The 26483-nt window shown below is 26.2% G+C and overlaps 2 protein-coding genes across 14 annotated transcripts in view; one reads left to right on the forward strand and one right to left on the reverse strand.

Moving 5' to 3' along the window:
- The window catches only part of LOC132943936 (acetylcholine receptor subunit alpha-type acr-16-like), a 228613-nt gene that overhangs the window by 149188 nt on the left and 52942 nt on the right, over window positions 1–26483 (forward strand). For all 4 annotated transcript variants that reach the window (XM_061013110.1, XM_061013109.1, XM_061013111.1 and 1 more), the window contains exon 2: window positions 21927–22066. In XM_061013110.1, coding sequence (XP_060869093.1) covers window positions 21927–22066 — 140 coding nt within the window. The remainder of the gene's footprint in view (window positions 1–21926; window positions 22067–26483) is intronic.
- Window positions 4924–10262, reverse strand: LOC132943724 (52 kDa repressor of the inhibitor of the protein kinase-like). Of its 10 annotated transcripts, none has more exons than XM_061012791.1 (5): window positions 9968–10262; window positions 8834–9829; window positions 7820–8776; window positions 7614–7758; window positions 5836–7298 (listed from the first exon to the last, which is right to left on the reverse strand). In XM_061012791.1, the coding sequence occupies exons 1-5, from the start codon at window positions 10101–10103 to the stop codon at window positions 7154–7156; spliced, it is 2379 nt and encodes a 792-aa protein (XP_060868774.1). In that variant the 5' UTR covers window positions 10104–10262; the 3' UTR covers window positions 5836–7153. The 10 variants fall into 10 exon arrangements, with proteins under 10 accessions (XP_060868777.1, XP_060868773.1, XP_060868780.1 ...); XM_061012798.1 differs by having other exon boundaries at window positions 7820–8326; window positions 8612–9829; XM_061012792.1 differs by having other exon boundaries at window positions 7820–8044; window positions 8129–9829.

The following is a 26483-nucleotide window of genomic DNA, read 5'->3' on the forward strand; positions in this document are numbered from 1 at the left end:
AGATCATACAGTTCGATCTAAAATATTTCCTTAAAAGTCAAGCGTATACTTAGTCTTAATTTAGGGAGGAGATTTTTTATTTTATTTAAAATAAGGTAAGCTAACTAACCAAAAAAAAGACATTTCCGAAAAAAAATTGCATCGTCCAAAATAAGTTATGAGTGATTTACTTATCACAATTAGATAAACCAAGATGACGTGAGATTTGATTCGAATTAATCACAAAAAATTTCATATGATAATTTAACCCAAAAAAATTTAAAGTGTCCTAAAATAAATGTTAAAAAAACTATAAAATATAATAAGAGTAATTACCTGTTTAAACAATTTTTGTTTTAAAAAAAAAATTAGATAAATAAGAATGATTGTATCAGAATGAAAGCTTTGTCTTTATTTTCAAGTTAAAACCATTATTATTATATTTTTTACAATTTGTGTACTATATTATATCATTTAATTTAAACTCAAACTTATATTGTACCTATTTATTATTATTTTTCTTTATGTTTTTGGATGCCTAGGTTATTATTATATTATCTTCTTTGTTAAAGAGCTTCCCTCATACAATTGTTATTCAAATAAAATAACATTTTAATAACTTGATTTAATGGTAATTAAAATGTTTGTGAACTTATAGATTAATTTTGAAACCAACAATGTCAACTGTTAAATAAAATTTAGCTCAATCAAATCTATAATATTTGTGTTCTTTTTAGAAAAAAACAGTGTCACAATGGATTATTGATTCTTGGGTAATTTGGATTTAATATAATATTTCGATATACACAGCATCGATACACAAAATTTTCAGCAGAATTGCCTTATTATCTTCTTTCAACAGAAAAAAATAACACCAAAATTGACTTATATAGAGTTATAACCAAAAACTGGTAGTATACTATTAAATCCTGAATTTTAAAAGGACTCTTCATCTATGTAATACATCTAATATTGTCTACGAGATTTACCCATTATTATCTCGTTTATACTTTCTTCACTGGTAGGTTCGGGCTAGGCAGTGAGCCTCCAACATTTTATAACTTGGCAAAATGTTTATATAATGCATAATGTACAATATTGTGTATAATGCTGCATGTTCAATAGGTAAAAAAAAAAGAACGACGACAAACTGATTTCGTTTCAAACGTTGAAAAACAAATAGTAATTTATTATTTAAAAAAACTAATACAAAAACCACAACAGTAGAGCGACTTCTACTGTTGTGTGCCTGTTTACTGTTTAGTAGGTTTCGAGTGTACCTCGTCATTGAGTTAGTCACTGTAATGGAAGTGTTCACTTTTAATTAAATGATTAATAATATACGAAAAACAATTATTCTTGGTGGAGGCGGTCTGTTAGCCTAAATCGTTAAGGATGTTTGATATCATTACAATATGATAACGGGTCTAAGGTTTTAGGTGCGCTGTAGCACAGTAGGTGAGCTGATTCCCGAGACCTACTTTATGTGTTAGTTGATTCCCGGGTCATTATATGTCACGGTATACTGGTAATCTACATTTTTACCAAATTACTAAAATTTTTTAATAAGAATTTTTTATCTAAATATTAAATTTTTTAATAATATTTTTTTTACCTACTAAATTTTTTCTCGATTTTTTAACTTATAATTTTTTAACAAAAAATTGAATGATTTTCAAGATATGAAAAAACTAAAAAGAAGAACATTTTTGAGAAACTTGTCAGCCAACCTCGTTGTGGTGTTTCTTGAGTTAAGCGAAGAGGCTGAATATTAGATTAAATATTGAAAATAATATATAATGACCAGGGAATCAACTCAACGTTAACAGTGTTGGTAAACAGGTACCCGGGAATCGACTCATCTGCAGCCGCTAGATGGGACACTAAAACAAAAATGTGTATTGTCATTGTGACGTAGATTATACAAAACTACTATACTACAATAAATGATAACAATAATTATAACAACTGTAACGTATTCTGAACTTACCTATATTATAGACGTAAATACTACAAAATGATTAGGTAGGTACAACAAATATTTCCACTTCATATTACATAATTTTTCATTACTATATAATTATAATAATACAACATAAAATTATATAAATTATTCAAACATGTATAAGACAATTTTCATTTCATATACTATGCACTTTAACAATTCGAAAAACGTTCGAAATATTTGTGTTGTATTACATTATTGATTGATTACCCTATAGTAAAAACATTATATTTATATTATATAATAATAACACAAAAATAGCTGCAAGGTAAAAGAGACGTATAATAAAGTACACTGATATCATTTTATAAAGATATTTTAGAAACAAAATATAATATAGCCATATAGGTATAAACGATTAAAATATAATGACTAATTGTATAGATATTTGTAAATGAAAAAGAAAATAACTTAAAAACGTCCGTTGTATATTATTTCAAACAATGACAAATAAATCAAACTTAGGGAAGCTACTTTACTATATAACTTTACACTATGTGCACACGAAATTTAAGCAATACTACAATAGGGCTATTGAAACTTTGCATACAAATTACTCTGAGGTTGGTGTGAAAAATGGTTAGGTATTTGGTATTGAAATTAGGAACCGAAAAGTTATACCTACATCTTCCAAAATGTTACAACATAGGTATTATTGCATGATAAATTAGCTTAAAGGCCGGGAGAAAAATAAGACTTATTTGTAATGAAATAGTCTTTAATGCAATTGAAATGTACCTATTTCATTACTAATCATTTTACTACATTATCTCTACCCAATTAAAAAATGTTATTATAATAGGTAATTCAAATTAAACTTTCTTCAAATTCTATAATTTAGTTTCTAAAGATACAAACACGTCCTCCAGGTATTTCAATTATTTTTATCTGATCCATTATTCAGTCCTGATTTAACCAAATCAAAGTAGGTATTGCATAAATACATAATATAATATAATTTGTATTCATAATATATAATATAATACGATTTCAAATAAACATTTTTACAGAATACACAGGATTTGTGTTATTTTAACAAATGTCAAGACAATTAATATTAGTTAGGTATTAACCCATGAGCTTAAATGCACTCTTATATTATTTTTAACCGAAAGGTATACATACAAAAAAAAAATTTGGATTGACTCAAACAATAATTATTATTTATAGCGGAATTGAACTGCAATAAGAATAATTTAATATTAAAAACCAAATCAGTTTATGTTATAACCCTAAGAATTAAATGGTCTACCCTCTATAATAATTATCATAAAATATAATAATTGGATTTATTCCGATGGTAATCTAATTCAATTTATTTAATGTACCACTGTATAATTAATCGTGCGAGATAAAATGACAATATGATTATGTCAGTTGTAGACGGAGGTACCTATGTTATGTTCTCGAAGTCAATTAAATTTTTACAAAGATGAGTAATGTAGTTTTTTAAGACATTGATTTGTTCATCAGTTAATTTATAGAAAATAGCTTAAAGATTATCCTATATAGTTACAAATATCATTACTATCTCTAAATTCCTATTGTTTCAATTGTATTGGAAACATATTATATTATTCTCACTAATACGATTTAGAAGACCAAAGTTATATATTATGGAATAATATATCAAATAATTTCCCTTTCAATTCAACCTCGCAGGTAATGTGCACTGAAATATTTATTTAGGAAATATAATATACAAATATGCGATTTGCTCAAAGGCCAAAATATTATTATTTCAATAGTATATAACGAACACCAGTATTATTAGATCAAATGAAACATTAAATATTAGTATATTGTAATATATTTATACTCATCAGTCATCAATATTAAATAGCTGTAAGCAAGTGTACTGGTGTGAACATGATTAGAATTCCTAAATTAATCATTTTTAGTTGTATAATAATATCTTTTAGTTTCATACGTAATATTATGATAATTCGACAACTCGATAGTATTAAATAAGTAATAAATAAGTATATTATACTTTTTAACAACATATTATTAAGTATCAATTTAAAAAAAAGTAACAACATAGGTAATTACGTCTAAAAAAATATATATAATTCATTATTGTTTTATTTTTATATTATTTAAATTGGTATTGCACTGATTAAAATAATAATACATCGTACACTTTAGTTTAATATTTAATTAAAAAACAAAATTAAATGTATTATATTCTATTACTTTACCCACTTGTATTAACGTTAAATTTTCAAATGAAATATACAAGTAAAATTCTATCAAACATTTGTATCATAGTTTATTAATATTTACTATTGCATTTGGAAACATTTGGGTAAGTATAACTTTTTTATGGATACGTGATCATTTTTTATAGCTTTTAATGCAAATATTAATTTTTTGCCATGGAACATTTCATAATTTACTTAGGATTTTTTTTTTAATTTAACAAATTACGAAATTATTCCACTGAAAATTAACATCTAATCACGGGGTATAAATATGTGGGTTTTTGTTTCTGGTGAACCTCTCTTTATTTTGTTTGCATTCAACACGTAACGTGCTTTGTGAATCAATTCGGTCTGTACAACATGGAGATAAAAAGCTTCCAAAAGTACGTGACATGAGTAACTTCACCTGGTATATCATATATTATGTTGTTGCATTTGTATATATATTATACATATGATATACAAAAAATTCTACTACCTTATACTAGTATTTTTATATTTGATTCACACATGTCATTTTCATTTTTTACTGATGTATTGACAAATCAGTAAATAAAATATTTATTTGTCAAAAAAATATTATTTGTAACACCTGCATAATATATATATATATTATATATTTTTTTATACATAATTAATCATATTGTATAACCCTAAACGATCCATGTAGGGCGTAGGTACACGTCAATTATAACGATTATTATAAAATAGATTTGGCAAATTTAAGGATATAGCTTGAAATATATAAGTATATTTTCAAAAGTTACTAACTTCACGAAAATTCACAAAGAAAAAAAGTTCTATGTTGTACCAGAATGAAAGAGAATATTTGAATATATTAACGAACCGTTAAATAAAGTTTTACCATTCCCGACATCTTATTATATAGGTATAATATTTATAATACACATAATCTCAATAGGTACACGAAAAGTCATTTTTCATTTTTACTGAGCAACTGTGAAAATTAAGATCTTTATAAATAAATTATGTGCACAATTTTGGTAAATGTACATTCGTAAGTTGAAATACATATAATTTTGCACAAATATTTAACACTGTTCATTAGGTTATCAATTTAGGTGGCAACCCATTTTTCGATTATTTTCACACGACATTAATATTAAATAATATCAAAATAAAATATGACTCTATGTATATAATTATAATATATTTTTTACTCTATATTAATCCGCTTGTATAATCAAGTATTTTAAAGTGTCTGGCATTTTACAGAAATAGTACTTAAAATTTAATTTTCTAAGTTATTTAATTATTCATAAAAGATCACCTGTTCGAAACTATAATATTATCTATTCACTCTCGGGACTCATTTATTCAAATTTTTAATTCTAATAATTCCTAATTTTAATTTTATTTTTGTTAATATCATTGGAAATTCTATACTTATAATAACTTGAATACTAATAAATAATATGTACTTTAATATAAAAATATATGTTATAGTCGTCTATACATTACGATTTGAATTAAATATATAATATTTAAAAATAACCAAGCATGTATAAAGTGTATTATTAATTTAATTTTTTAATTTTCCATAAAACCATTATATGTTTTAAAAACAGTTTTACCATTTTGATAAAAATAAATCCATTTTATGAAAATGTATCCATACCTATAAAAGTAAAAAAAAAAACCATTAACATTTAACACTTAACACTTAAAATAAACGAAATAAATAAATAATAAACAAAGATAAATTTAATATAATATAAAAACCAAATATAGCAAACACTAAATAATGTTTTATACTATAATATGCGTGAGTGTGCTATAGACTTGGTATTAACTAAAATGTTAGCTTGCAAAATTTACAAAAATGTGTAATCTTGGACATAAACATGCATTTTTTCACAGTTTTTAACTAATTAAAAGACTTAATATAATATTTCAAAGAATCGGAATCTTTAATTAAGAAATTAGAGGTGGTAATCAACGTAATATTATATTATGTTTGTGGGCTTGCGAATTATGCTGAGATTAATGACACTAAAATAGTTTATTCCTAGATTTAACTCAGTGGCGCACACTAACGAAGGGTAGAGCGAGGTGTCGGTTGACACCTCTATCAAAACGGTTGATAAGAGGCTGGGTGACTGGTAAATTTGCTGCTGGTGGTTAGTTTCATTATTAGATGAATCAATAACTATTATAATATTATTAATGTTATTATTGTGACAAAATTGGTTGAAATATTTTTTTTTCTCGATATATTTGATATATTTGATTAATTAAATTTTACAGACGGTGGGTGTGTCGTCTTTAAACATTTTGACATCGCTTCAGAAAATGAGTGTGCGCCACTGGTTTAACTCATAAAAACATTTATATATCTACATGCAGCCCATCAGGCACCAAAATCAATTTTGTTTAATTATTAATATAAAATATATAAATGTTTATATAAAAATATTTTCATAGTCAGTTTAAAAATCACATTATGACCATTAAAAGATTTCTTCCGTATAGACAGATTAATGTCAATTGATATTATCATAATACCTCGAATTAATACAAATCCTATTTCGCTGATGCAAATATCATTATGTTCCAGACAGGTAGTATAATGGTTATAGCAGTAGCGTAGCTGGAGCTCAATCAAGGGAGGGGCTATTTGCCTATTTAAAAATTGTAATACACCACAAAATATTGTGAGGAATTCAAAATTTTCCATTTATTATTTTTAACCGTACATTAATGTATTTTTTAACTAATTATTGCTTAATATTTATTTGATGTTATAAAAAAAACCGTAGGATATACATATTATACTTAAATCCTAAAGTCATGTAATACTCGTATCCCGGCTAATGCAGCTGAGTCCTTGATTTGGTTATAATAAAACAAAATTAAGAAATACATATAGGTACCTTTATATATATGGCTATATAAATATATAAATTGTACAACAAATCAGAAAAAAAAATATTTACAACAATTTTCAAAGTAATATAGATCTATTTTTTACTTTTGAAAACTGATCTATGATTGTTTCAACATCTACTTCAATATCTCTATGGATATTTAATAAAGCCAAACCAGTTAGTCGTTTCTCACCCATCTTTGCTCTTAACCAAGTTTTTAATCTAAAACAAAGCATCATGCAACAGCATAAAAGCAGAGGTAAAAGCAAAATCAAATGTAAGCAATTTATTTATTTATAACATATTATATAAATAAATATGCATAATTATTAATTATAAGTAGTGAATATTTTATGAATAATAAGTAATAAGAATAACTAACTACTAAATAAATCAATAAATGTTTAATAACCATCTTAGTAAATAATATAGTCTTAACTGAAGAATATTGAAGCAGTAGTTTATAGTTTGAATTAAAGTCTATTAATAATAAACATTAGGGAAATTTAATAAAAAAAAATAGCTTAAATATTTTACCTGCGCAAAGTGGAAAAGCTGCGTTCGGCAGTTGCTACACTAATTGGCAAAGAAGCAAGAATGTGAAGCAAAGAACTAATATTAGGGTAAATCATATCAGAACACTCATCAATTACTTCTAAGATATTTGATGGTAGACAATTACCTAAAATAATATAAAAATAAAAAATAAAAGATAAATAGAATAATTTCTTAAAATGAATCACCTTTGTAATGGATCCATTTGGTATACCACAATTCAATTTCTGACTCAAACAGCACATCTGTGGTATCCTTAAAAAATGAATATTTATTTTTTATTTCATTAAGTATTTCTTTCCTTTCGTTTTTTGTCAATTTTACTAAATGCTTAGGAACTAATTTGGTAATAGCTTTAAGTGTCTGGTTTTCATGATTCCCAAATCTTCTACACATGTCACTTATAATACCGTCTAATAATGGAATGAAAATAGTAATTTTGTAAAACTCTTCACAACTATTTACATTGGGTGGATTTGATCTATTGTTCTGTTTACCAGCAATCCTTGGTATTTTTATATCAACATCTAGTTCTTCCATCAGGTCTTTGCATTCATTAAAAATATTTTGAAAGTTAGTATCACAATCGGAACGGTTGTTCTTGAGAATTGAAATTATATTTTCAATGATTTCAGAAGAAGTTAATATATCTTGGTATTTTCCTTGTAGTGTCTTACTTGCGTGATACGTTACAGCTAATACAGATGATAATGAGTAGAGAGAAATTATAAATTCACAGTTCGAAATTGAAAATAAAAGGGTTTTGGCTTTAGACGATGATACTATATCATCCCATTTTGATATAGATGTAAGGACATTAATAATCTCAGGTAATGACATTTTAAAATGCAACACACTATCATGCCTTTCTACCCACCTGGTCTGACAAATACTTACAAATTGTTTTTTGAGCATTTTTTTAAATATGAAATTGCGTTTTGCTGATGCGTTAAAAAAGGATATAACTTGTTCCATGATACCAATACAGTTACGAATTGATTGAACTGTTGATGACTTTGAAATTGATAGATTCAGAGCATGATTATTGCAAGGACAATGAATTGCATTTTTTGTTGACTGCTGGATACGCTGAACAGCCCCAACTATAGTAGAAACCATCACTGCACAGCCATCAGTAGCAATACCTACACAATTATCAAATTTTAAGCCAAGTTTGGACATCATTTGTATAACTATATCACCAAGAAATTCTCCAGTCAATTTTGGTTCTATCTGGTTGTTTGAATCTACTCCATCGCTGTCTTCATTTTCATTGTCCATAGATGAATGACAATCAATAAATGTAACAAATCTTTCAAACACTTTTCCTGAATAAATATATCGGATACTTAAACTCATTTGAGAGATTGTTGAGACATCAGTTGTTTCATCGAATATAATACTGTAGTACTTAGCCTGTTCAATATCTTTAATGATTTTACATACAATTTCTTTTCTGATACACTCTATTAATTCATTTTGAATAGTAGGACTTATAAAAGTTGCTTTTGCATTATTATTTTTTAAATGACTTTCAAGAGTTTTGTCACCTGATAAAATTCTAAACTTTAAAATTTCTCTGAAGTTGCCTTCATTAATAACAGTTTCTGATGAATGAGGTTCAGAAGAAAGTATACCATAATCTTTGTGTCCTCTTAAAGCAATATTTTGGCGTCCTAAGAAAATGATACTTTCAATTATTGGTACTAAGCGCTCTCTATTTTCTTTAATTTGTTTCATACGTTCAGTATCAATTATGTTAATTACAACTTTATTTGGGTTTGAAAAAGTTTTTTGAAAATCAAAAGAAAATTGAACACAATTTTTATGATAGTCGTTATTTTGATGTGTTTCTAATAGCCCATCTTTTCCTAATAATTTGGCAAACTGGTTTAGCGGCTCAGTAATAAGTCGTTTTAATTTTTCTGTACCTCTTCGACCGCCATACTCAGATGTTAGGAAAAGTATACAGTACTTACAAAATAGTCCATTTTTTGATCTTGAATATTCTAGCCATGTAAATTGTTCAAAGTGATTTTTCCTTAAATAACGCTTAAGTTGCTTACTGTTTTTGTTATGAATGGAAAATGGGTAAATGAAATGTTCATCTGGTACATTTGAACGTTTTAACAAGGTAGCTTTAGTATGGTCATCGATTTTTAAACCAAACAAATTTCCAATATCTAATTCTTCTGAAACTTAAAAAGGCGCAGTTATCAAAATAATAATATAATAAAATTCAAATCTGAAATAGGTAGGTACCTACTAAAATATAAAAATAAAAATTATAAGTAGAATGAAAAAAAGTATGTGAACATCTTTAAGAGACTACTTACCATTAATAGAATGTTGATTATCATCAATTTGTTTTTGTTCATCATTTTCTAATGTTTTATTTTTTTTAGTAGGACATGTAACTAAAATATTTTCTTCAGATTTATTAGTTTTAAAATAATCATTTATTCTCTTCATAATGAAACAATCAGTTTATAATAAAATAATCTTAACTGTAGACTATTTTATTTATAAAAAGATACAGAATAGAGAGAAAATAAATAATTAATTAATAAACAAAACAGTTGCAAAAGCCACAGACAATTCGGGTGCAAAAACACTTAACACTTCAGAATTCAGTACTTCACGTCTTTTTGGTTATCATTTCGGCTACCTCCACAATAATTTTGATAATATAACAAACGTAGATTGTATTCCGTGGTATAGTGTGATATCAGTGTATTACTACAACCGTGGTATATTAATTTAGACAAGAATTGGCCGATATCATTATCAACACATTTTGGTAACGCTGATAAAAATTTAAAATACGAAATGAATATTAAATATCACTTGTGTAAATTCTATATTATTTTATTACCTATATACAGGATATAACCGTGATTAAAATATCACCAATAAAAATGCCAAGGGGGGGGGCATACACCCATGGCCCCCCCCTCAAATACGCCACTGGGTTATAGTATCTCCGCAAATGTCCATTCGTTTGTGCGATCAAGTCTTCTTGTTAGGTCTAATTAACACCTCTCAATATTGCTCCGATCAAAACTCGATTGAGGTTTGCCATTTCTATCAGACTGTGTTCGATTGATCGGCATTCACTCAAATAGTAATCATTTATGTGTCTTCATTTATAGTGTTGGAATACATAGCGCTCGTCTTTGAGTAGGTACTCTGCAGTTACTTATCTGCAGCTTCGCCTAAATATATCAACAAATTGTAAATTGCTTCTAATGCATGACTCGAGGTTTTCTAAATAAACTACTTATTGATTTCATACTTGTATCTTGATAGTATATCTATGATAATAACTATATTCTTTAATTAATAATGATATAAAAAAAAATTACAAATTTAACACGTTCGGAATGTTATAAAAATGTATTAACTGTGAAAATATCATATTTTATTGGCTAAATTATAAAGAAAATTAAAAACAAAATTATATAAATATAATCACTCAAAAACATTTTTTTTTTTTTGTAATTACCTGTATCAAAAAATAAAATATATATATATATAAAATGTACATATTATAAGTAAAGACAAAATGATTTGTACACAATATTCTTAAAGGAGAAACGACAATATTTATCTTTACTAAAGTGACATTTACGAACTATTACTATGTAGTTCATAAGAAAACCTATAAATTGATTTATTATAGGAAATACCTACCTTTCAGAAATAAAATTAATTTTGTTGAAATAAGTATGATTTATTCAGGTTAAATAAACTTGAAAATTGAACGAATACCATAAAAATCAGCAATTAAACTTAATTGAAAACAATATATTTAAATGGTATTTTAAATATTAAAACAAAATTACTATTTTTTATTTAAGTATACAAATAATCTTTAAACACACATAATACCACAATCTAGCTAGATAAAACTTTCAATTAGAATTTGTAGTTTGTGTAATCCAAAATATTGAAACCCATACACACATTAGTTAGGTATTAACTACTTTACTTACTGAGCTCTGTATGCCCAATAATATTTTAAAAAAATAGGGTTTTTAGATTTATAGAATCTTAAAGGAAACACAACCTATCCAACTATAACAATCATCACCAAAATATTTTTTACAACTATCTCAGAGGTAAAATAACCTCAACAAAATATTACATCATTCACAAAAGTGTTATTTAAAAATATTTGTGATCAATTGAATATTTGTTGTGTAATTATTTAATAATCACACAACTAACTGAGTCTTAATTTGCGTTACCTATCTCAATATTTACTTCAAACTTAAGATATCTAACGTAGGTAATATAGCAACAAAAAAAACTATGCGTATGGTTGTATCCTTACAATCCTCACACTTTAAGCTTGTTGAAATAATTGAAATAAATAAAAAGTAATCTGTAACTGTCAATATAAATCAAGGGTCACATGCAATAGTTAGATAGGATCCACAATATTTATTAATATAGGCAAAAACCAATCGGAAAAATTCCGATTTCCCGGCGGCCCTATACAACCCAGCTCACAATTCTTAAGCCCGTACACAATCCAGTAGTTATTGTCAGAAAGGTCCATGGCGCAAGACGGAAACTTCACTGCCCAATCGGATTACAAATAAATTTACATATTCATATAACGTTTTATTTATAAATATAATATTGTTCAAGCACATAAACGATGCACAACAAAAGTAAACAATTTATGCCGTTAAAAATTTCAATGGCGAGTTGCTTTTAAGTTTAATAGGAATTCAAATTGAAAGCTAGGTGCCACTTCAACATAATCGATGGTATTTATTAAAATTCAAAACCGTTAATGATTTTCACAAAAATAATATATATACCTATTATATATATTAAAAACTTTGTAGAGCTTCTCAAATTCTATGAAAACTAAAGTTGTTTGAAATATCCCGCTTCTCCAAACTTTTTAGTTTAATAGTTGATCGGCTTGACTCATGAGTAAAAATGAAAAAAAAACTAATTAAAATGTTGATAGTAGAGTCAGGTACTTACTGGTCTGATAAAAACAAAATAAAATGCTAGATTTGAATTATTTTACTAGTTGTTGATGAACTAAAAATAAAAAAAAAAACGGAGATGTTGCGCTGCTGTATAGTATATTTCTATGAATATTTTACTATGCATATAATATTCATATTGCTAATAACCTATATAATATTAATTATAATATTATTAGTAAATTCGATACTAAATCATTGCGTGCGAAAAACGATTTAGAGTGTTTATAGTGACCAATCAGCCTAGCATATCGATATTTTATCATAGATATATTTCTAATGCTATTATTGTTTATTTTTCTATTATAACTACAATAGGTTGAACTGATTTAAAAAATAAATTATACTGCTTTATAATAAAATGACACAATAATATTTATTATAATAACACTAGCTATTATTACATTTTTAATTGCTATAAGAAAAATGTCTTATTAAAAATATTTTATACCATTTTCAAGCTCTTAGTATAAAAATTAAATATTTTATGAATTAATTAAAAATAATTTCCAAAACGGTTTTCCCATAATTTTTTCCCGATTATTCAGTAAATTACGAGGAATTTTTTACTTTTGATAGCCAAAAAACAACAAGATCCATTCATCTATCAGAAATCACACCCGAGATTGAAACAAATTTTCTACTATAAATATGTTTTTAGAAACAAGAGACTAACATAAATCAAAATAATAATAAAAAATTAAAAAAACAATAAACTCATCACTCCACTCAGAATCTAAAAAAACACTTGGATAGGTATTTCTATTTTAATAATACCTATTAAGAATTTATATAAACCAATAACCAAACTATATTGATGTACATAAAAACATATAATACGATTTGATAATAATATAATATGTCCAATTATATTAATGCATTAGAATTTAAATTAAAGATTTTCATTCGGCATTATATAATTATCTCCTTGAACTTCAATATTTATTAATTTGTAATAAGTAACTAGATATAAAGTTATGAATATTTGTTTTTTATTTTTATTAAAATTCATAATGAATAATTTCTTGAAATAAATCGTTAAATAATTTTTAAATTACTCGATATGCAGTCAATTTACGAACTGCGTAGCTACTCAACGGCATTATTTATTTTATTATATTATTTTATAAAAAAAAATATGTACACCTATTTGGTTGTTATCATATAATTGTAAAAAAATCCTAGCTTATTTAATTGAAAATTTAAAAATAAATGTAACAGTGATGACCACAATAGAAACATTAATATAATTTAAAATAGAACCTGTACCTATCTACTCATCTATTGTATGAAATGAAAATTTTTTTATAGTTATATAATGATATTTATCTCATAAACATAAAATACCTTCTGCTCATAATATACCTATATAATATGTCTTACTAATTTTATTTTATCCTCACAAATAGTTTGGACACGAAACATATTATCAAGCACTGAATTAGTTTATTTACATATAACTGATGATAAATTCTTAAAAAATATAGGTACTAAAATATAGAAAAAACACAAATCTGATAGTAGTACTATTTTAAATGTATAAAAATTAAGTTCATAGACAAATATTATGGAAAAAGCATGTGTATTGATTTTATATTTTATGAATGCAGACAGCGTTTTTACAAAACTTGTGATAAAAACTTTTACATTTGGTATTGATACTGTTATATTCAATCAAATAGGACGTTCGAGTGTTGTCAATTTTGTAGTTCTCAAAACTGAATATTACAAACTCAAATATTAACGATCTAAGTCTAACAGGCGTATACACCTTCTACCGCACTACGCTTTGGTACGGACTGTCATTAAAACATTTAAAACTCACTTACAAGCCATAACTGAATATTATTCTATACAATTAGACACATTTTCATTTTCATTCTCATACTAATGCCGAAAGTTTGATTAACACATTTGTTTCATTTGTTATCGTACCTACTATTTGACGTGGAATAACAACTACAACGGTGGGTATACCTACCAACCTACTGCAAATATATAATCAATAATATTTAGAACTCAATCTGTATATTTATGTACCACAACTGAGTATACCTACAGCAATTATTGTATGCAAATATAACTGAAACACGTAATTTGGTAATTTCACATTTCCGCACCTTTGCACAACAGTTCATTTTAAATTTAAATAATTAATTTAAGTAATTAGTTCTATACAAATTAAGTGTCATTTTCTATCTTATAATAACTAATTATAATCCTAGTTAAAATACTGAATAAATACAATGGCTTTAAATTTGAATATTTTCACTTAACATTTTGCATTAATTAAAAGTAAAAATAACTGAGTTTTCATGCTTTAGTAAACGTAACAACGTTTACCATATTTAGGTATTTTCAACCTTGTAGTATCATCAAGTTAAAGTTTTTTTTTTTTAATACTACTCATATTATATTGAAATATCATGTGGAATTTAAACTTTAATTAAATAAAAACAAATTTTTTATTCAATATTTGATAGTGGGAATAATAACCTTAAGTTATTCAATCAAATATAATTAAAGAAATAATTCCCGTTTTTTAAAACAAACTAATGACTATTTTCTTATATTATTCTTGTGACAGAATGTCATAAAAATTATAAACGTACCTATACAGGGTGTCATCATAACTGCCCACCAACTTACTCCACTCTTCATCTACTTCTTCATTAAACTTGCACAACTTTTTTAATTTAATATAAATTAATAAATATTTTTATTTTCTTAAATAAGAAACATTTAAAATTTTTTGTTTTGAGTTTGAGTAAACGAAAAGTTAAATAAATGATTAAAACATAACCGTGGCTAAACTAATTAAAATCTTCATAGACATAATATAGTATCAAAAAATGAACGAGGAAACATTTGTTGACAAAGATAAACAGAGACAGACATAATATTCTGTATACAATCATTATTTTAGTATAAATGTGTATTCTTGTACGCACCTTGAATACATATTTAAATCAAGTCATCATAATATTGACTTATAGTCTAGATTTAATTTAAATTATAAATCGAATAAACAATAGTATTATATATGATCTTCGACTCAGTTTGATTATGTTGTTTTTATTATTATTATTATTATTATTATTATTATTATTATTATTATTATTATTATTATTACATTTTATGTGGTTGAGTCGTGGAGACATTGTCATTCTCAAGTATTTCTTTCATTTTAATTAAATTTAAAAATTAGAGAGTACATTTTTAATAAATACGACAGTTAATTACTTTTCTTTTTTCGCCTTTCAGTTTTTAATATTTAAAAGAAATACTTTGTTTTTTTATATCGCTTATTATTATTTTTTATATATATATAGATATCCATATAATAACATTAAAACCCGAGCGCTTTAAACTTCTGTCTTGAACGTCAGCGTGGCCAGAGATCGTTAACTTATCTCTCCTTGTGAAAAATTCTTTACACCACACAAAATTGCCTACAATACCTACGCACCTGGATGACTGTATAGCAACGTTTATGTGGATACTTTTATATTTATTTTTCTTCTTCTAGAAAAGCCGTAGGGGATACTGGCGCATTTTGTCCTCTTAAAGTACCGTCATTATTTTTTTCATATTATATCGTTAAAGACTTTCCTTCGAGCGAGGTGTTAAAGACAAATGTCATACTCTTTACTTCTTTAGTTGACACTTTAAAGTAACGATAACGATTTGCTAAATTGCGTGTATTTTTGTGTACGTGCATATGACGTATTATTATTTATTACGCGTTGACAATTAAAAATAGTGGATTATAAGTCCTATGAAATAATTAATAATTAATAATATTAAAGTTCTTTGTGGTTTTAATTAAACTCTTGCGCGTTTGGGTACTTTAAAACCGGTCCAGTATCCACAATTATAATATATAATATCTATTAATGTACTGTTAATATTATTATACTAATAAAGCGAAACTTCCATATTACGAAGTATCATGGGGCATGAAAAAAAATCATATTATTGAGAATTTCGTTTAACGAATAATTTTGTTAAATGGAAGTTCGTTATGTTCTATGGAGTTTTGCTGTATAATGGTATACATAATTTATTAGTGATCAAACTAGATAATTAGGCAGCTAGGTAATTATTTAATAAATTACTTCTGGTTTCTTTTCCAATATCTTGTTGCCTGTTGTTAAAATTTGTAGACATATAATACATTTTGCGTACCTGTTTTACTATGTTTTGGGCGATATAATAATAATAATAAATTGTAATCATAATGTATGCATGACATATATTCCTGAATAAACTTCACATCACTGATATTAGGCATGTGTGTTTTTGTACATGGTTTATTACTTGTCAAACGAGTAATTAAGCCCTCGTAATTTAATATGTCTAAAAGATAAACTCTTCATTCCAATATTAATTAATCATTATTTCACGTTACACCACAGGTATTTTGCGGCCAAAAATAATTTAGCAAATAAAAGTTGTGAAGGTTGCAGATTTCATTATGAAACATAATATTATACATAACGTGATTCATTTGATATATTACATTCATATTCAGCTAATTTATGTACCTACCTACCATTTTTTTGTCGTATGTTACCAAATATATTTTTATCAATTTTATTAATATTTTTGTTTTTTAGGTAGGTACATAATTATTTTTATTCTGAAAAAAAAAAAAGAAATGCTCAATGCTTATTTATTATTGCAAAGGAGCTTTATCGAAATCCAATTAAATTTATTAACACAATTATAAACTAAATGAATTATGTTTTAAATAAACTCGTTCAAAAATAAATAAATCATCTATATTTTAATGGATGGTAGAAATGTCGTGTGTATTGAAAAAATCTAGTAAATTTATATTTATATAAGCTACAATAAAAGATATTTAATAAATAAAAAGGTACTTTCATAAAAAATCGTAATAATTGTGATTGGTGTATTAAACTGTAGCGGTAATGTATTAATTTTAGACTCAAATTCAAAATTAAATTCTTATCAAAGATAAATAATAGTATAACACTATAAAAGATAATGCTGAATTTACTGTATGCTTAATAGTATAATACTATTTATATAATTGGTAGTGAGTTCGTAATAATTCTGAAAATAATGGTTATAGAGGGAAGAGACTTGAAACAAGAACTGAAGATTTATTTTATTACGTTCTAAGCATCATTACATTTTCAAATAGACTCGATGTTTTTATAGCTTTGTATAGACTTCACAATTTATTGAGGTTTTTTCTATAAAATGGGCTATTTTTAGAATTAAGACTTGAAATTTTAACAAGTTGTACCTAATGTACCAAATATTATTTTTATTTAAAATATGATCAAAATGTTTCAAACATTTTATCCAAGAGTTAAACTCGATTTTCTTAATGCATCTCTATAAAAAAATATGGGTGCATAAGTGATTACAACTTGGAATATAAAACATTTATAACATTTCCATCTGTCCCAGTAAATCATATTTCAGTGTAATCGATAGTAAAATGTATATGTTCAACGAATATATTATAATTGTATTATAAGTATAGTTATATTGTATTACGTGAAAAAGAATGGTGTTAGACACTCGTCTAAGGTGGAAGAGATATCTTAACTTGCAGGAATACAATATTTGTGTCTGATAAAGTTTAAAATCAAATTAATTATAAATTATCGTAGATAGGTGTATAAAAAACGATTGTACCTATCAAACACATTTCGATGCCATTTTTTCAAAAGTTTTCTTAAACTGGCATTGGCTTAAATTAGAAACATATTAAAATATATCAACAAAAAAAAACTGTGGACAGTTTTACTCCGACTTTAGTCAAATCTGCTAATATGGCAATGTGCTTCTAAATATTTATTTTAGAACTCATTACAATATCAAAATAACTACTAAGATAAATTCAAATTAGCTAAATAAAAATTATTATAAGAACCACCGAATAAAAAATAAAAATATTAAATTATTTAAATAGAAAATAATCTCATTACGAAATGGCTTACTTAAAACATCTGTGTCATCGCGTGCCATTATCAACTGACTAAACTATTTATTTATTATGTAAACAAAGGGATAAGCACCAACTTTTCAACCTTTGTCCAGCGTAGATATACCAAATTCAAAATTTATTCTAAACGTTAATTTCCACGATAAACTTGTACTCAAATAAAATGTATATAAATATAATTGAAAAAACAATCGTCTACAATCAACCAAATAAGTATCAAAATAATAATTGGCAACTGACAAGAAATAAGATAGTTGAAATAAAACTTTATAAAACAATGAATATAATATTTTTTGAGCATAGCCATTTATGTATAGTGAATTTTTCTTAATATTCTTAAATAGGTATTATCGATTATTCACTAAATAATATCTTAATACTTAGCGTAAACGTTTTTTTTTTATATATAGTTTTATTGCAAACTATCATATTGGTCTCACCCACGCACTTGTAAAATGTATAAACCGTGTAATCCCCGTTAGAAAATTTAAAAAAAAAACTCCACGGTATATTAACCATATAAAAACCGATAACTTTATCGTTAAATATTAATTACTTTAAATTACTATTTAACGTATTTATATTTCATAAACAATCATACGGATTTATAAACGGCTTTGTTATAACTATTTAACGAATTAATAACATCGTGTTTCTGGATAAAAATTTAAATATTGAATTAAACATTGTACGTGGTTCGCTGTTAAATTTAATTCAACTAACATGACCAACCTTTTTTATGGTACGGAAATGTAATATATATTTCATTAAAATGAACATGGAAATAAAGTTGCCACGAAACACCATTATCAGACAATTTATTTTGCAACTTTTCGTAGTCTGCGAAGTCGAATGGCATTGTTACATTTACAAGCATAAATGTGTAGATTAACCGATATTTACGCGTTATATTGAATTTAGAATGGTTTTTATTACTATTCCAAAATACATAGGTACCTAATACGTAGGTATAACTTAAATATTTTGATAAAAAATATTTTATAATTATAATTAGGTATACCTGCAAGTTTCTTAATATCCCATATTTATTCTCTTATTATGTAAAAAGTTTGTTACGGAACAATAAGAAAAAATTATAATTTTGTAACTGAAACAAATTTGACTTCGCCAGTGTTGTATGCAAAAAAAACGTCGGACGTATAAATTACTGATCGAGGAACTTTCACCAAAGAAATGTTGTAAAGTTTCAATATTATAATTAAATTCAAAAAGATTACTTCAAGGGACTACTTTGCATCACATTTTAATATGATTTCTGATACACTTCAAAATTTAAAAGTTGAAAGTACATTTAAAAATACATCTCAATGATTATGGTTTTGACAGATTAATTGTTTTTATTTTTATTTTTTGTAATTTTTCTGTGTTATTACTCAAATACTAATAAGTTTATATGCTTTATTTATCCTAAAATAATTCTATGATATTCATTTTATTTTTAAACTATAGGTATATGTCCATATATAAGAATTAGAGCATGAAAATATCACTTGAAAGTTTTTACTTTAAAAAAAAATTTATTATATGAAGTGTGAACATAATAGTTTGCTTTAGTGCCAATTTGCTTGCATTCATTTTTGTCGTTGAAATAAGTTATAATGTAGTTTTTTATCGACAAAATACGAACTGACATAATAATAATGTGTTTTTATTTTATAAAATCATTCAATGAAATATATCTTGATTTATTGGCCAGAACTCGGAATTATAGAACCAGCTATTTCTTGTTTTACTAAACTTTTTAATTCAGCTTTATTGGAAAATTACAATTTTATTGTATTGCAATATGTTTAAACATAAACTATAGGTTATCTAACAAATAATAATAAATTTGATAAAATGTTTATAATTTAACTAATTTTTTGTACCTGATAATGTAGGTATATAAATCAGTAATAATAATATTATAATGCATTATTGTAGTGCACAGGTAAACGTATTCATCTATAACATAGTTAGTAGTAAAACTTAAAAAATCTCAAAGTAAAATCAATTTTAAAAATTAATTAAGTACCATATTGATACTATTAGAATGAACGAAAAATCCACATTAGTTTTAACAGCCTTCAACATTTCCATGATAAAATCGCCTCCAGACATATACAAAAACCATTTTCCCTACTGAATATTTCAATAGATATCTTTAATTTTCCAAAACTTTTGTTTGAACTTAAAAAAAAAATGTAGCGATTGCTTTTAAATTTAAAAACTTAAAACTTGTCAAAACTGTAACACATTTTATGAGCACATAAGTTTGCATACAGGTTTTATATATCTAAAAATTTATATTATATATTGTTTATAAGTTGTAAGCGGCGTCATAACTCACCGGCAATAGGAAAAACGTATGAGAGATAAAAAAATTAAATAGAACTAGAGAAAGGACCTGAGAAGCACGGATGGAGAGGTAGGCGAGAAACTTTATCATCTCAAAGTGGTCCAGAAAATACGGGTACGACTATTGATTGTTGTCCATACGACATCTGGCGAGCTTACGCGAGATTTCTACGGCAGGAACGGAGTTTAATTATGGGCCGTACCAACGACTTTTACCGGATTTTCTGCGGCAACAGAGGGTTTGAAAAGGGAACGCCAAACGCCAACTTTGCTAGAGAGTTCAGTGGGCTAGGCAGAGAGGACACATTAAAAGTATAATTTATTAAAAGAAAAAATTTATTCCGGGACAATAAATAATAACTTTATATTGTGTGGAAAAAAAATGAATGTTCAAAAACCTTGTCCGGTAAAATTGTCCTGTAATCTGAATTTTTCGTTGTCCAATAACGTCAGCTGCGGTTAACAATATGGTTTCCCTACAACTATTATAGGTGGAAATCAATCACAATACTAATTTATCGAGGAAAATCAGTACCAACAATGTAACTAATTTAAAATATTATCGTCGACGGTAATATTATATACTGACCATTTTTGCCCACATTTATATTCTAGTTTATAAAAAATTGAATACAAAATGGCAAAAACTTGTTTGAAGAAAGCAAAGTTGTACCCATAATGTTTGATCATCAACCCGTTTTTATTGAACAATAGTACCTAAGTGTAGATTCCAATGCAAAATAATTGTATACCTCCCTACTGTTTATTTTTAAGTTTGTACAAACCAGTATTGTTGAAAAAATGCGTAAATTGCAAGTCACAATCATCGGTATTGTGGCTATGTTTTTGAGAAAGGATCCGTGATACATCCACATATTATTATTATTATGTGTGCAGATATCGAGATCATTATTTAAGTTTTTTGTGTTCATTGTGTTTCAGAAAGCGTTCAAGGTAAATTCGAGAGGCAACTCTTGGATGACCTCCTAACAGATTACAACCCTCTGGAGAGACCTGTATCCAACGAATCCGATCCACTCGAAGTTACATTTGGCATCACGCTACAGCAGATAATAGACGTGGTTCGTATACTTAGGCTATACACTTTATTCGATCATAAAACGTTATTGTGTGGCAATAGTATTAAGTGCAATTTACTCGATACAAAAGCAAATAGCACAGTGGCGTCAATTTGTAGTTACTTTGAAACGGCTTAGCGTATATAAATCATAATTATATTAACTATACTGCCTAAATAATGATTTATGATTATGTAGAAAATACAATTGAATTCACTCGTTATGAAATATTAATATCTATAATATATGTATGATATAACGACTAACGAGTGAACATAAAATCATAGTGTAGGTAATTTTTTTAACAGGAATACTCTTTTCTGAAAAATTATTATTTTGTTTTTGAAATTTATTTGGTTAAAAATATAAAACATATCGATTCTACAGTCTCGTAGTCACCCAATTGTCTTACTTTATGTTTGTTAGTAAATCCATTAATGACTATTGATTTTTAAATGGCAACCTATATTTTTAATTTTATAATTTTTGAAATACAATATTTTTAGAAAAATGTTAATAGATAGTTTTCAAATATAAAAAAATGGATCGCTATTTAAAGATTAAAATTTAAGTGTGGTTTAACTACAAAAATAAAAGCTTGAAATGCATATATCGTAACTTTTTAATAATACTACAAAAGTGATACAGTACTGTAAAACAACACGCGTTGAAAGAAGAGTAAATTTCGAAACTTATTATTTAAAAGAAACACTGTATTTTGGCATGAATATCGAATATGTTGTTTTAAACTATACACGGATATAAAAAAAATTCGAGAAAATAGTAATACATACATTATATTTAAGATTAAGAATATTAAGCGAACTTGTAAAAAAATATTGCGATACCATAAAAATAAATCAGTAATAGTTTATCGGTTCGTACATCGACGTAAGAATGTCTCAGTACTCCAACTTTGAAAATAGAATACCAATTTCTAAGTGTAAATATAAAAGAAAAGAAAAATATTTATTATTTACTCGTTGTAATTAAAAAACATTGAATATTTACTTTTAATGTATTTGCATGGAAACCATAATGATTAATAAATAAATGATGACCAAAGACGTGACCTCATATTAAATTCTTAATGAATTTATTCTTTAAATATTTAAGTTATATATTTTAATAATAATTTACAAACCTTATCGTCTGTGGCGCTGTCTAGGACAAGTTTCCTAACTAAGGTTTGAAAAGGACTGATCACGTTACTAAAAATCCCTAGTGGTCGCCTATCCGAGATCAATAGCATCGGTTGACAAGGTTTAACACAATGCAAATTGTATAAGCAATATTACAATAAATTTCGACTTTGACGGCTTAGGATAAAGGTGTTGTATTCAAAGCGAAACGGAAACATAAATGTGCATGAAGACTATATCAAGACTGGAGTCAGGTTTTCAGACTAACAAATTACGATCGATCGACCAACACTTTTGACATTGTATTATTTATTTATATCTCAGCCAACCTAAGACTCAGTTTGAAAGCATGCTAAACAAAAATCATATAATTTTGTATTAATGAACCACAATATGTGATTAATTTATTATTAAACATTAGAATTAATTCCTAATAATGACGTGTGAGTTACAAATCCTAATTATAATAATATAATATATTACTAAGATCGTAGACTTATAACAGCTGTCATGTATTATACAAACTTTATTCACATGATAAAAAGCACTATATGCTGTATAGTAAGTTTAGTGTACATCTCGTCATTGAGTTGGTCACTCCGTAATGGATGTCTGTAATTTAATTCATTGATAAAACCCTGTACCTATACGAAAAATGGTTCTTAGGAGTGATGTCAGCCTCTATATCTAAGCATATTTTATAATATATTAATTGCTCAAAGCATACATTGCTAGTAGTATGGTAACTAATTTTTACCAAAATAATCGAATATAACATTATACAATAATAGTATTATTAGATATCTCATAACTATTGATGTTAAAAAAGTCAAATCCGACGTGCAATAGAACGGTATAAATAGGTTCGTGGGTATAATAACTTAAAATTAGTCAAAATATTTTGAAAATAAAATTTCTTATATAATAATTTCTTAGATAATAGTTATATTTTACTTATATGTAACGCCATAATGGCGAAAGGTTAGGTATAAGTCCCCGCGTTTAACAGTTTTTAAATTACAACAAAATAACTGAAAACGGTATAGGTACATACAGGACAAAAATTTTAGGTACCAAAAAAATAATTATATATTTTCCCAATTTCGACTACATTTTAACTTCAAACGCTTATAAAATAAACCATAGCACGCTTACTCACTATTTTTCCTCAACAAGGAAAATCTATGAACCATAAATATGTGTTTGTTAATAAGTATTACTACAACGAAAACCATACAAAAAATCAGTCCAGAAACATTTTATCGTGTATCGAGCCCAAAAGCATATTATTCATGTTAAAAATATTGAACCTATGCATTTGGGATATTTTGTAATAACAACCAACGAGTAACGATGCACTCAATTCCCAAGTTTTTTGACATACCTATGTATAAAAACATAAACCGAATAAAAAACTGAGTAATGTCGAACATTTTATATGCATATATAATAGCGCAATAAATTGAGAATATTTTGAAAATTACATCATGTCTAAAAAGTCCTATAAATATTTGGTGAAAATTTCAAGTTTCTACGGTTATTAATTTTTGAATTATATAAAAAAAAAATCAATTTAGTCGAAAACTGATTTTGCGTGAATATTTGCGTAATGATTTTTTTCATGGGGTTTCCCAATTAATGTAAAAAGTTTCATGCATTTTCTACTTTTGGCCCTCTTAAATAATAGATATATCATATTATAATACATAATAATTGGTACCTAATGGAAGTCTAGAACCATATAAAGATAAAAGTCAAATGTTTTGGAAATTAATTTATTATAATAAATATTCATGAAATACTGACAAAAAAAATGTGCATTTTTTTTAACACTTAACACACAAACGCAGTACTATTCTTAAGAATTCATAACAAAATTATTTACCAGTATTCACAAAATGTTTGTCTAAAAATTAAAATGTAACTTTTTGAACTAATCAAGACGGTCAAAAAAATAACAGTAACTAACAATTACAACTATAGCTGATATACTATAATAAGCCGTCGAAGCGCGAATACGATTTAATTCATATAATATCATATCACTTAATTATTTATGAATTTATCTATATGATACAAAATAACTGATGACACCATAAATAAATTGAAAAGTTATCAGACCAAAGCTATCTGTCGACCACGTCTCCATAACATCCCCAACTTCTCGACCACTTCACAGAAGCAACCGCAGCCGCCAATCATAATAATTTATAGTACATTACTGTTGACAGCGTTGAATGAAATAATAAGCTAGTAGCTACATTTGATCAGTATAGGATGTCAAATATATTTATTTCAAAATTAATGTTGATACCATATAGTACTGTCAGTCGAGTAAAAAATCTACAGAGTCAAAGCGTATTTCACATCCGCATCTGACGTTTATTGTCTGGTTTATTATTCACGCTGAATTTTTTTCTACCTTCTCCTTATTATTACCTCATTCTGCAGAGCTCCTCCACAGAAAATAGATTTTTTTTAGTGAAATACCAACATCAACTCTTTTTTTTTCCTACCACAAGATAAATGTGAGTGTCCCTCGGGGCAGTGATCTGTCACCTATTATTTATAACATTTATACCTTTGACACTCCAAAAATAAACTTATCCAGAAAAACTACTCTGGTAGCTTATACAGATCATACTCCGGCTTTATACGCATCGACCACCCAATTTTACCCCATAGTAAATCCAAACAGAGTAGACGTACAAAATGTAAAGTCATCCGAGATGACTCATCTCAAATCGATTCCAACACAATTCAATATTACAATACCAACAACTATAATATTATTATCAACGATATTTTATGTACTTCAGTTCTGACTTTCTCAGTAAACATAGCATAGGTAGTAGGTACCTACCAAAAATATGAATACGACTAAACAATTTCATTTTCATACTTTGCTCGGATTTCTTAAAATAAAACGATCAAAATACAATAAAAATATGTAGGTATATGAGCCTACGCTGAATAATCTGTATAACATATTATTAAAGATGTATTTTGAAATACATTCAGAATGTTATCTCGTTCTTTGATTGTAGCAATTCAACTATTCAATTTCCTTATACATATATTATATGTTAACTACGAGTTGGTAACATTTATTATTAAAATATAAATTAGTAGTCTATAAAAATAAAGTGAAAAATAAGTAAGCGTATACCGGATAGAAAATAACGATCCTTTTTTCATTCAAAATTCATAAAATATACGTTTAATTTATAGACTGATATACTAGGGGAATCAAAATAACAATTGTTATAACAATACTA

The sequence above is a fragment of the Metopolophium dirhodum genome, chromosome 4 (assembly GCF_019925205.1).
Source record: "Metopolophium dirhodum isolate CAU chromosome 4, ASM1992520v1, whole genome shotgun sequence".
Taxonomy (NCBI): domain Eukaryota; kingdom Metazoa; phylum Arthropoda; class Insecta; order Hemiptera; family Aphididae; genus Metopolophium; species Metopolophium dirhodum.

Coding starts and splice junctions, on each gene's coding strand:
- LOC132943724 (XM_061012787.1), bottom strand. CDS start 10,103: ATGAAGAGAATAAATGATTATTTTAAAACTAATAAATCTGAAGAAAAT. Junction 9,830..9,967: donor TAATCAACATTCTATTAATG/GTAAGTAGTCTC, acceptor CGCCTTTTTAAG/TTTCAGAAGAATTAGATATT. Junction 7,299..7,613: donor AGCTTTTCCACTTTGCGCAG/GTAAAATATTTA, acceptor GCTTTGTTTTAG/ATTAAAAACTTGGTTAAGAG.